At 42.1% G+C, this 12,559-nt stretch overlaps 1 protein-coding gene across 3 annotated transcripts in view; it reads left to right on the top strand.

The window, feature by feature from the left end:
• The window catches only part of ENPP6 (ectonucleotide pyrophosphatase/phosphodiesterase 6), a 116,835-nt gene that overhangs the window by 76,163 nt on the left and 28,113 nt on the right, over window positions 1-12,559 (top strand). For all 3 annotated transcript variants that reach the window (XM_073902299.1, XM_025886230.2, XM_073902298.1), the window contains one exon: window positions 6,206-6,317. In XM_073902299.1, the coding sequence (XP_073758400.1) occupies window positions 6,206-6,317 (112 nt within the window). The remainder of the gene's footprint in view (window positions 1-6,205; window positions 6,318-12,559) is intronic.

Genomic DNA, 12,559 nt, shown 5'->3' with positions numbered 1-12,559 from the left:
ATCAAACTCAACACCCAAAGAACAAATAATCCAATCAAGAAATGGGCAGAAGACATGAACAGACATTTTTCCAAAGAAGACATCCAAATGGCCAACAGGCACATGAAAAAGTGCTCCACATCGCTCGGCATCAGGGAAATCCAAATCAAAACCTCAATGAGATACCACCTCACACCAGTCAGAATGGCTAAAATTAACAAGTCAGGAAACGACAGATGTTGGCGGGGATGCGGAGAAAGGGGAACCCTCCTACACTGTTGGTGGGAATGCAAGCTGGTGCAACCCCTCTGGAAAACAGTATGGAGGTTCCTCAAAAAGTTGAAAATAGAGCTACCATACGATCCAGCAATTGCACTACTGGGTATTTACCACAAAGATACAAATGTAGGGATCCGAAGGGGTACGTGCACCCCGATGTTTATAGCAGCAATGTCCACAATAGCCAAACTGTGGAAAGAGCCAAGATGTCCATCGACAGATGAATGGATAAAGAAGCAGTGGTATATATACACAATGGAATATTATGCAGCCATCAAAAGGAATGAGATCTTGGGCGCCTGGGTGGCTCAGTTGGTTGGGCGACTGCCTTCAGCTCAGGTCATGATCCTGGAGTCCCTGGATCGAGTCCTGCATCAGGCTCCCTGCTCGGCAGGGAGTCTGTTTCTCCCTCTGACCCTCCCCCCATCTCATGTGCTTTCTCTCTCTCTCTCATTCTCTCTCTCTCAAATAAATAAATAAAATCTTTAAAAAAAAAGGAATGAGATCTTGCCATTTGCAACGACGTGGATGGAACTGGAGGGTGTTATGCTGAGTGAAATAAGTCAATCAGAGAAAGACATGTATCATATGACCTCACTGATATGAGGAATTCTTAATCTCAGGAAACAAAGTGAGGGTTGCTGGAGTGGTGGGGGGGTGGGAGGGATGGGGTGGCTGGGTGATAGACATTGGGGAGGGTATGTGCTATGGTGAGCGCTGTGAATTGTGCAAGACTGTTGAATCACAGATCTGTACCTCTGAAACAAATAATGCAATATATGTTAAAAAAAAAAAAAGAAGAAGATAGCAGGAGGGGAAGAATGAAAGGGAATAAATCGGAGGGGAGACGAACCATGAGAGACGATGGACTCTGAAAAACAAACTGAGGGTTCTAGAGGGGAGGGGGATGGGGGCATGGGTTAGCCTGGTGATGGGTATTAAAGAGGGCACGTTCTGCATGGAGCACTGGGTGTTATGCACAAACAATGAATCATGGAACACTACATCAAAAACTAATGATGTAATGTATGGTGTTTAACATAATAATAAAAAATAAATTAAAAAAAGAATGTTTAAGTCAGCATTATTTAAAAATTTTAAAAACTGAACAGTAATACAATAGGACTTTTGTACATTTTGGTTTCCTATCACAAAAATAACATTTATTTTAGTAAACTTGGTTCAATTCAATAAACAATAGTAAGAATTAAAAGTCAACCACAATCCCTCTGAATCAGTTAGGAATTGTCTGCTGCAAGTAATAGAAAATCTAGCTAATAGTGAACAATGGATACACATATAGGAATTTATCTGCATCACAAGAAGTACTTTATGGGGTTCATCTGCTTAACAACCTCATTGGAGGGGAGACGAACCATGAGAGACTATGGACTCCAAGAAACAAACTGACGGTTTTAGAGGGGAGGTGGTGGGGGGATGGGTATTAAGGAGGGCACATATTGCATGGAGCACTGGGTGTTATACGCTAACAATGAATCATGGAACACTACATCAAAAACTAATGATGTACTGTATGGTGACTAATATAACATAAAAAAAAAAAGGACATAAACCTGAAAAAAAAAACCAAGCTTGTTATACCCTTTGGCTACATTTTAGCATATTTACTTTTTATCTTCACATCTGTTACCCCATGGTTTCAAGATGGCTGCTGTACATACAATAAAATGGATAGATCATAAGAGTAGCACTTGGTGCATTTTTTAAAATTGCATGCATCTCTGTAACTACCACCCAAATCAAGATAAAACATTTTCCCATAGTCATTCTTCCTTTCAGTCAGCTACTCCCTGTCCCCAGAAGCAAATGTTTTCTTATTTGTATTATTATAGATTCATTTTGTCTATTCTCAGGCTTCATATAAATGGAATCACACCATATATATTCTTCTGTGTCTGCCTTCTTCTACTCATTGTAAGATTTTTGAGTTACACTCCCTGTGTGGCATGTATCAGTAGTTTACTGTTTTTCACTGTTGAGTAGTATTTCATAGCATAAATATATCAAGTATTGTTTTTCCATTCTCATATTTATGTGTATTTCGGTTATTTCCAATTTGGAGCTATTACAACTAAGGCTACTATGAACATTTTTGTACAAGTCTTTTTGAGGACATATGTTTTCATTCCTCTTGTGTAAATACCTAGGGGGCAAAATTGTTGGTTCTTTGGGTAATGTATATTTGACTTTATAGGAAACTGATGAACAATTTTATAAAGTGACCATATCATTTTATTCTCCCACCAGAAAATTATAAATTATTTTAGTTTCTCATCTTCACTATCATTTAGTATTTCATAAAAATCTATTTTGATACCATATCAACTGCTTATATTTATTGTTGCATGATGTAACTTTTTTTCATCCCTTTCTTTTTAACCAGTGTATTTATATTTTAAATTTTTTCTCTTATAGATAGTATATATTTGGGTCTTAATTTTTTATCCAGTCTGACTATCTCTGCCTTTTAAATAAAGTATTTAGTTCATTTACATTTGATAGTATTTAGTAACTATTGGTATGGTTGGGTTTAAGCCTACCATCTTTGTATTATTTTTTAATTTGTCTTAACTGTTTTTTTTCTCTGTTGCTCATTTCCTATATTCTTTTCCATTAATTGAATGCTTTTAGAATTTTGTTATATTTTCTCTATTGATTTCAGATTTTATTGTTTTTTTTTTCTTTAATGGTTACTCTAGACATACCAACATACATCCTTAACTTATGCATGTTCTACCCTGAATTAATATTATATTATTTCACAATGAAGTTAGAATTTTTAAATTTTATAATGCCACTTGTCCACTTATACATTCCTTATATTCTTATTGTCATCTATTTTACTTATATATATATATATATTGTAAACCCCATAGTATATTGCTTTTAATTTTGCTTTAAACAGTCAGTGATTTCTTAAAGAAATTTCTTTTATGTTTACCCTTTCTGGCCAACATTTGTGTCATCTGTGGATCTGGCTCTGTTGAATATTTTTCTCTTAATTATGAGGCATATTTTATTGCTTCTTAGTACATCTCATGATTTTTTATTATATGCCGAACATTATCTGAAAAAGAACAGAAGAGAGTGTAACAAATGATATTTACCCTGAGAAAAATTCATGCCTCTTCCTATGTCAGGCCTTTAGGGTGGAGGCTAAGTCAGTCTAATCTGTAGTTGAGCTGGGTCTGGGGTTTTTTGAAGCTTTAGTTAGATTTACTTTGCCACTGGTTTCAAATGTCATGAGGGAAGATAAGGATTATCCCTTTATCAGGTCTTGGAATTTGTCCAGTGGAGAACTCTCTGTTCTTCACATGGAAATTTTATGTTGCCTACTTTTTGAATCACTGAGGTCTTTTTCTCTCAAGCATTGTCCTCAACTTTCTGCAGCTGGGAAGATCTCTTTCCCCTTTGATGTTCTGTCCCTAGCCTTTGATGAGCTGTTGCCTTGCACTCAGTGGAGGGTTTGTGTACTTGAGGGAAATTTCTCTGAGTTCTTCTGTCCTACCCGTAGCCTTTAGAAAATGCTGCTATGGTTCTGGAATGAGTTAAAATTCTTTGTAATTTTTAAGAATAAAAAACAGAAATAAAAAAAATGGATCTACTTTGCCACATGTTCTCTCTAACTTTACTATAGAATTCTACATGTAACTAATCAATAAAAAGTTGTTTGTATCCTCCTTTAACTTGAGGAAAGGGTAAATTTCTCAGGTGATTTATGTTGCTATGCCAGTGTTAAGTCCAGATTCATTTTAATTCAAGAAGAGGATTAAGAGAATATATGACTGATAATATTAACAAACATAATTCTTATTTAGTACACAAAAATACTAATTGATATTAATGTGCAAACATAAAAAAGTGTGCAGTTTCTTTTACCTGCCAAAACCATGATCAAAATTCCATTACTTGCAAACTCATAATACCCATGTATCAGATATGCCAGAAGATACCTGACCGCACTGTATAAGGCTGCTAACGTTTTAAAGGATAGGCAGTGTCTTACTTGCTTCTGAATGCTGACACTGAGCACAGAGTAGATACAGAGAATGGTCTTCATACATTGTTGAATAAACAGCTTTGCAAGACCAATAAACATTCACAAATTACCTTCAACAGATAAAACACAAATATGTAAAGTGCTATAACCAGTCAAGATCCCACTGGCATTTCTTACCATAATGAATTTTCTGCAAGAACTCATGGGCAGGATTTCCTCTTGGGTCATCTAGCCTAATCATCCTTCTCAACAAACAAGCCTTGGAAGGGGAGCTGCCTGCCTTCTAGGCCTATCTTAATTGTCCTAGATAGCCCTTGCTCTCCCAAGATACCAGGCACAGAGAGATGGACTCTTCAACGGAGCACTCAGATTTGCTATGGTATGCTGGAGTAAGGAATTCTTGGAGGCTGCCCCACCTTCTTATAAATGAGCTGTAACAGACTAGCAGATATACCCAGGAGTGGGGTTAATTCGTTTCCTGACAGAGACGTTCCTTTCCTGCTTACTCCCAACTTGTTCCACTTTACTTACCTCTACCTTGAGAAATCATTTTTCCTGGGCTATAAGAATGCTCACCATCTTGTCTCCTGACACTCCTTGTCCAGAGCTTTATTTTGTGTATAGTTCCCCACACTAACCTTGTTGTTTTTCATCTCTGAACTTTTGCTTCTGCTTCTCTCTTTGCTTGGGATGTCCCTTCCTTCCCCACCTCCATCCCCTGGCACATTGGCCAAATGCGGTCTATAAGACTGAGCCCAACCTGGGGATTCAAGGAAGGCTTCCAGGAAGAAATAATCCCTCAAGTAAATGTCCCTCATCTGAGTTCCCACACCAGTAAGTGTGCACCTCATTTTAGACTTCACATATTACAATTTTTTCCCAAATGTCTCCTCCCACTAGACTAAATTCTGGGATGCTCCAGGATAAAGACCCTGACTGACACATTTTTGTTTCCACTATGTCTGAACACAGTGACTGGTTCATAGTAGGTGCCCAATAATAGTCAACTAACTTAAACTGAGACTTGCTCATACCTCTTCTGCCCTACATTTTGGTAATAAGTTTGGGTGTCTCTTCCTCAGAGCAACTACTTCTACTTGTCCAGGGGCCTGGGGCAGTGAAGCTGAGGCCATAGCAGCTCCTAACATCTGAATGCCCTTAATTCTTTTACTTCCTTTTGGGGCACCTGGGAAGCTCAGTTGGTTGGGCCTCTGACTCTTGATTGTGGCTCAGGTCATGATCTCAGGCTCATGGGATCAAGCCCCATGTCTGGCGCTGCAGTCAACACGGAGTCTGATTGTCTCTCTCCCTCTGCTCTTCTGTGCCCCCCCCCCCCCCCCCACTCTCGTGTTCTCTCTGTCTAAAATAAATAAATAAAATCCTTTAAAAAATTATTTTACTTCATTTTGGGAAAAGCAAAGTCATGTCTCAGAATCCCTGCTTTAAGTCAGTGATTTTTAGGCTTGCTAATTTAGTGTGGCATTTCTTAGTTCAGTTAGGCTACTGAAATTTTTATTTTATTATTCCAGGACTAATCAGATACTACCTAATACTTGATTTTAGAATAGACAAAGACACACTAGAAGACTTAGCAGTTATGAAAAATCTATGGGAGAAGGTTTTAATTGAGACCTTTCTGTGTATGAATTAATTTTGTTTCAAATTGGAAAAGACAAACATTAACCAATTTTTGCTAGTCCCTATCATGGGACGCCAGCGTTGTATAGGAATGACATTTGAGAACCTCTGCTCCAGTTAAGCAAAATTACAGTTAAATATACCACCTATCAGTAGTCAGTTCTTTTATTTCATGAAAATGAACAAAGATTTTTATTTTGACTTATGGTGTTTGCTTCCTGAAATAAGCTCAAAAACCTACCTTAATTATTAAAGAAAGTAACCATTTACCATCTTTTTCATTCTCAGGCTGTGAGGTTGAGATTCTTGGGGTCAGACCTACTTACTGCCTAGAATATAAAAACGTCCCAACGGATATCAATTTTGCCAATGCAGTCAGCGATGCTCTTGACTCCCTCAAGTAAGTGTCCCAAGGTTTTGGTCATACCATTGTTCTTCATTGTTTCCAGGACCAATAATGAATGCTAAAGTGAATTAAGAAGGCTTGGTACAGGTGGAATAATGTCTCAGAGATATGATTAGTCTCTTGCATGATGACTGTTAACTGCTACCAGAGAATAATTGTGAGTGAGTCATTTCAGGTAGGGGCACTCTCTGTAAATGTTGGAGAGCAAGAAAGTCCTCAAGTGTTTGGGACTTTCTTCTTTATGTTGATGGACAATAGAGAAGCAATATGAATGTCAACATCTCTCTAATTAAAATTTTGAGAATGCTTGTATTTCAGAAAATGTTATTATTTGGCAAGAAGGGGGGATCTGTGGTGAAGTAACTTTGAAAAAATTGCCTACTCTACCTTCTTCTTGGTAATGTATGAAGCACGTTAGCATATTAGAACATAGAACCTTTTTCTTCCTCCCACATGGAGTAATGACACAGAACTTTAAAAATGCAGAAATCATTAATGGTGTCTTAAATAGCACACGAGAGTCTGTCAGAGAAACTGGTCAACAAGAAAGGTCAGGGGAAAGCCTCAAGGTAGTCTCAGAAGTTGCTAGATGTGGAAATCAAGATGCGAGACCAGCTGGGGTCTACCTGAGTAATTAGCAACCAAGAAGCTAAAGATGTTGGGGGCTCTCACATTTCCAGGGCTGGATTTGCCAAGGTCACCTTGGCTACTGAGTGGATCTCCTGGGTAGGGTCAAGGCAGAAGACCTATAGTCATCAGTTTGGAGATCAGGGAAGGACTGTTATCCTCCCAGGAGAAAGAGCCTGTTTTCAAGCTGGGCAGCCTCCGAGGGCCACCATATCACAGGCACTGTGTACTACTCGCCAGCAATAACCACAAGAATTGGCCTACAGCTAAGATTGCCCCAGATATAGAGCCGACCAATTATGAATCCCATTCTTGCCATCACCACCCCAAACATTGTGGGGAGCAAGTCACCCCCACAGAACTGCACAAGGAGAAAATAACACCCCTCCCTCCGTTCCTTCTTGGAATAATTCCACTTCCATGAAACCCATCAAGATGGGCCTTTGAGGCACAGGAAGGCTCAAGCTCTGACAGATTGGAGAGGAAATAGGTTTGAAATACTTAAAAACTGAGATGTAACAAATTTAAAAGTTGAGATTTTTTTTTTTTCTGGAGGGAAGAGGGAAGGGACAAGGTCTGGAATGAACTTTAAATAAATATTATTAACTATTGAATAAATAATCTTCAACATGTGGTTTGTAAATCATGTGTGTTATATGATCCTGTCTCCTACCTACTCCGCTTTCTTTCCCTTGCCCACAAGTGCTGGAAAACCACACACACATGATGAACTAGAATATCGTGTTACAAACTAGTTTGTGCAAAGCTGAAGAGCACCACACGCACAGCAGATGAGCAGAGCTTGAACTTTGGAATAGCTCTGTGTGTATACAGTGCTGTTTCCAACATATCCAAAATGCTGGCCCCCCCTACAACCTATTGCCATGCTAAATATGAACATTTAGAACATAGTTGTCATACAAATACCTCCAAATATTTCATGGAAGTGGAATTATTCCAAGAAGGAACGGCGGGAGGGGTGTTATTTTCTCCTTGTGCAGTTCTGTGGGGGTGACTTGCTCCCCACAATGTTTGGGGTGGTGATGGCAACGCTCTATTTGGGAGTGTAATCTTTTTCACATTCATCTTGCCTTGAGAATTGAATGGTCACTCACTGTACACAACCCAGTGATTCAACAGGTGGAGAGGCATAGGGTCCCAAGAGCTCAGGTTAGCCAGGGCTGGCAAGCTGGCCCATCCAAGCAGACTCCCTTGTCTTAAGGTATAGCAGCATGCTAGAGGAATGAGTGCTGGGCTCTGTTTCCTAGAGAAGTTTCTGTTTCTCTGTTTCTAGAGAAGTTTTTCTTTTTCCCTTTTCAAGCAACATGACAGAGCTCTGGAACACTGGGGAATAACATCTTTACCTTAGAGCACAGCATTTAGAAAGGGGGAGGTTGGTGGTGGAAGGTGAGGTGGTAGTATGTATATGTGTGTGTGTATCTTTGTGTGTATGTGTGTTTAGCAAAGGCATTGGGCTCCCCTAGACAGAAAAGGCTACCAAGAACTGGAGGCCCAGGAAAGTGGCCCCAGGCTAGGCCTCTATCTGGTGTGACCTGATGCCACCACATTGTTCAATTGGCACCATTCATACTATAGTCTACATAAATGGCCTTGAACTCCAGGGGATGACATTCACATAATCTACCAGTGAATGATGCTTCTGCAGTTGGGCAGTGAAGGCCTAGGCAGGATGGAACCAGGCCAGTGCAATTGTCTTGTGGGGTCTTCATACTGTCAAAGCTAACAGGGCCACCAGAAACATCCCCTGTGAATACTGGTTGGAAAGATGGAGATCCACCATTTCTAAAACTAGTTAGGGCTTGAAATGAGACAGAGACAAAAAAGAGAAGAAAAGCCATAGGCCAGATGATACTGACTGCCTGTGGAAAAGCAGTAAGATGATTTAGGCTCTCTTGCAAAGAAAAAAAAGGCACCTTCTATAAACAACCTCTACAGATAGATAGATTGATTGATTGATTTAGAGTGGGGGCGGGGAGGAGCAGGGGGAGAGGGAGAGAGAGAATCTTAAGTGGGTTCCACACCCAGCGCAGAGCCCGATGCGGAGCTCGATCTCACCTCCCTGAGGTCATGACCTGAGCCGAAACCGAGAGCTGGACCCTTAGCCGACTGAGCCACCCAAGCGCCCCTAACCTATGCATTTTTAGAACATGTCTCATTACCTTCTTACAAAGTAGAATAAAGGATTGACCTTTGTGGGCCAACACAGTTAAGACCACTTCGCATGTAGCAGCTTATTCATGTAAGAATGTGACTCAAAGGAATTATGAATTCTCTTGGTGTGTATATTTAGGCAAAGATGTATTCATTATTTATCTTTCCATCGGATGGCCCCAAAACAAGGAGCAAGTTTTAGACTCCATAGCTTACCTCTTGGTTTCTGCTCAGCTCTATCTCAAATTCCTAGCTATAATCTGAGGCGTGCTTAGAGTTCACACAAGTGTGCAAACACAGGCATGCATGTGCATGTGGGCACACACACGCATTTCTCCTGATCAATACTACTTATAGAGTGTCTTTTTCCACTCTGCTATTATTCTGAGAGGCAGAGAGAATGGGATACAGGATAGATACGCTTTTAAAAGAAGGCAGTTAAGATTGACTTACGGACAACACTTCAGCAAAGGGTCCAGCTCAGCCAAGAAGCCGTATGGTTTTGTAGAAGGGTTAGTCTAATTTCCATGTTTGATCTGGGCATTGCTATCCAGGGCTCATAAAGCTTTACTGACCCAAGTCATATCGATGGTAGATGCTACCTCGGCACCTAGACAACCTCCAGCGTAGAAGAAAGGAGAAGGCGAAGAGAATTCATGTCAACAGCCACCTGCTAGCATTGTGTCGAAGGCACTATCACCATTGACCCATTCTGCTGTTACAGCTACTGTATTACACAGGTGTGTCGTCGTCGTCCTCTTATAAAGAGTCCTTCTCCGCTCCCAAATTTAAGCACCTTGTTTCAGGTTGCACACCCCTAGTAGGTGGTGGAGCCGGAGCCCAGGTCTGAGAGAGAAGTGCCTGGACACTTCAGAGTCAACTTCACAGCTCTCCTCCTGGTCTGCACCCATACCTCTGAGGTGCCCTGAAACCGAATCAGACCGACAGGACGGGGCTGGGCGCGTTGGCTCCTTCGCAAGTCAAGCCTGTGGGGCTGTGCTGGGCCTGGGGCTCATGAGCGCCTGAGGTGGACTGGCAGCCTCTGTGATCTGCTCACTGCTTGACGTGTTCAGCAGCACACAGCCCCAGCCATGGGCGCGCTATGTACCATGACACTGCACACAGGGACAGTGAGGTAACACCCCTGCTCACACAGCCACAACAGAAAGCAGTTTGTGATCACATCACTTAATCCGTCCTCCTGGAAGTTCTGTTTGTGGATCGTCATGCTTCGGTGGGCAGGAAAGGGGGCGTGGCCGTGCTGACAGCCGCATGCAACCCTGACCACCTGGAGGCACCAGGAGGCTGCTCCCAGGTGCAGGTGAAGGCTGATGAAGCCTCTCAAAAGGGTTGGTCAAGTAACAACTGGGCCACGGGAGCAGTGGATGCAGCTGCTGTCTGTTGTCAAGCTCCAGGTTACAGAAAACAGCTCCAAAGGAATTCTTTTAGGATCCCAGAACCTCAGTGGCTGCTGGTGCCTATAAAGGAGTGGATGGATGACGAGATGGTTCTTTCCACAGACCACGGGGTGGCTGGGGCAAATGTCCTGGCCTTTGTCCGTCCTCCCCTCCCCATGGACTCTGAGGGAAGGGGCTCAGCACACAGGCAAAAACCATCTAGGCACATCTGGAAGGAAGAGAGAGATGCAAGGCGTCTCCTTCTCTTTGCCTCCCTTTTGCTGTGGGTCAGGCACTTTACAAACAGCAGCTCATTTCATACCCAGTGTAGCCCGCTGTGGAGGTTTTTCACACGGTACATTGAGGCTTCCGGATATTTCTGCTGTCCTTCTGAGACCTCCAGGATAGCAAGGTTCACATCTTTGAGCCCAGATTTGTCTAATTCCAATGCCCTATCAATGTATAATTTTCAAAATTAAGCCTCTGTCATGTGCTCACTACATACGTATACGAGAATTATGCCGAGGTTCAAATTCCTTTATTGCTGAGGGAATCCAGGGATGACCAGGCTGGTTAAACAGAGAATATGAGAAACATACACGTGAAGGAAAAGAATGTTGGAGGACGATGGCATACGATTATTGTGAGATGCAGAAATGCTTCATGACTTGGAGGACAATCAGACCGTGATCTTTGGGACTGCTTTCTCCATCAGGCAAAAATAACCTTCATCTTACTGGTTCCCTACAAGTTAACAGCTGAGTTTACACATTCCGGGCTCAAGTCGGTCATAAGGTCTGGTGACCTGTAAGCAAGTTTATCAGACACCGTTCTTGTAGGACACAGGAATGACAGGCAGCTGTTTTTTGGGCCTAATTTCTAAGTTTTAGATCATTTTTCTTAACAGCTGATAACTTCAACCATCCCTTTGAGTTGCCCCCCATTTCTCTCTCCCTAAGTCTTCTCTTTCCAACTCACTTCAGTAAGGAAAATGGATGTGAGGTTATGAACTTTTACACTGAAAAGAGGTCTGGACAACATCCTAAGATGATGGGGGACCTGGGTATCCCTGAAAGCCTGGGGCTGGGGGCTCCTTGCAGCTCTCAAGTACTGGGCTGACAGCCACATGTCCTTTGGCTCAGTTCCTGGACCCCTAAAGCTATAAATTATAAATGGCCAACCACAGGTCTGCAGGCATTTCCACCCATCGCTCCTCACCCAACCACTCCATTACAAATGAGCTGACCTGTGATGGAGACCAGATCCATGTGGAAGACACCTGGCGACCAAGAATCTGTCCGCTAAACTCCAAACAGGGACGAGAGTGCTCAGCCCTTGAAGACTCAGGTCCCTAATGAATCGACGAAACTCCAACCTAGAAGTCTGTTCCAAAGGCACGTGCATAAATCCCTGAATCGCCAGCATGCCAAATCCAGTGTTCCTGGCACCTGGGGTTGACAGCTCCTTCAAAGAAAGCCATCAGGTAAATCTGTGATATGGGCTCCCTGATCACACAGAGATTTGTGGATATGGTGCAGAGCCTGAAAGAAACCAGCCAAGTGGTTGCTGCGTTAAGGGAAGTATCTACAATGCAGTGACCTAAAAGCATGTCATTGAACTTTAATGCGATGGTCAGCCTGTTTGTGCAATTTTCCCCCCATGCAAGCCCCACCCTGGAAGTGTGCACACTTGAACACAGGACACACTGCATGAATCCACACATCTGGGGAGCTACAGATGCAACTGCATAAAGCAGCTAAAGGCTGAGGCTCATCTGAGGGAAAGATTTTATGGAAGTTTCCACTGTGTTCATTAGTTTATCAGTGTAATGAACACGGGCCTCACAAAAGTTTAGAGATGTGTATGAAAGTGTCATTACCGAGCGAGGACTTTTCCCCACCGCCCACACCCTTGCAGGCCCCTGCAGTGACTTTTTGTTCTCTGCTGTGGGATAGATGGATGAGTCATTCACACATTAGTGAGTATGAATAATGATAATATCACTTTTGAAAAACACCTAACCCAGTCCCCATTGTGGAG

The sequence above is a fragment of the Callorhinus ursinus genome, unplaced genomic scaffold (genome assembly GCF_003265705.2).
Source record: "Callorhinus ursinus isolate GAN/ISIS: 27379988/994484 unplaced genomic scaffold, GSC_fseal_2.0 scaffold17, whole genome shotgun sequence".
Classification (NCBI taxonomy): Eukaryota; Metazoa; Chordata; class Mammalia; order Carnivora; family Otariidae; genus Callorhinus; species Callorhinus ursinus.
Note: the sequence above shows the minus strand (reverse complement) of the source record. Positions and strands in the feature narration are given on the sequence as shown.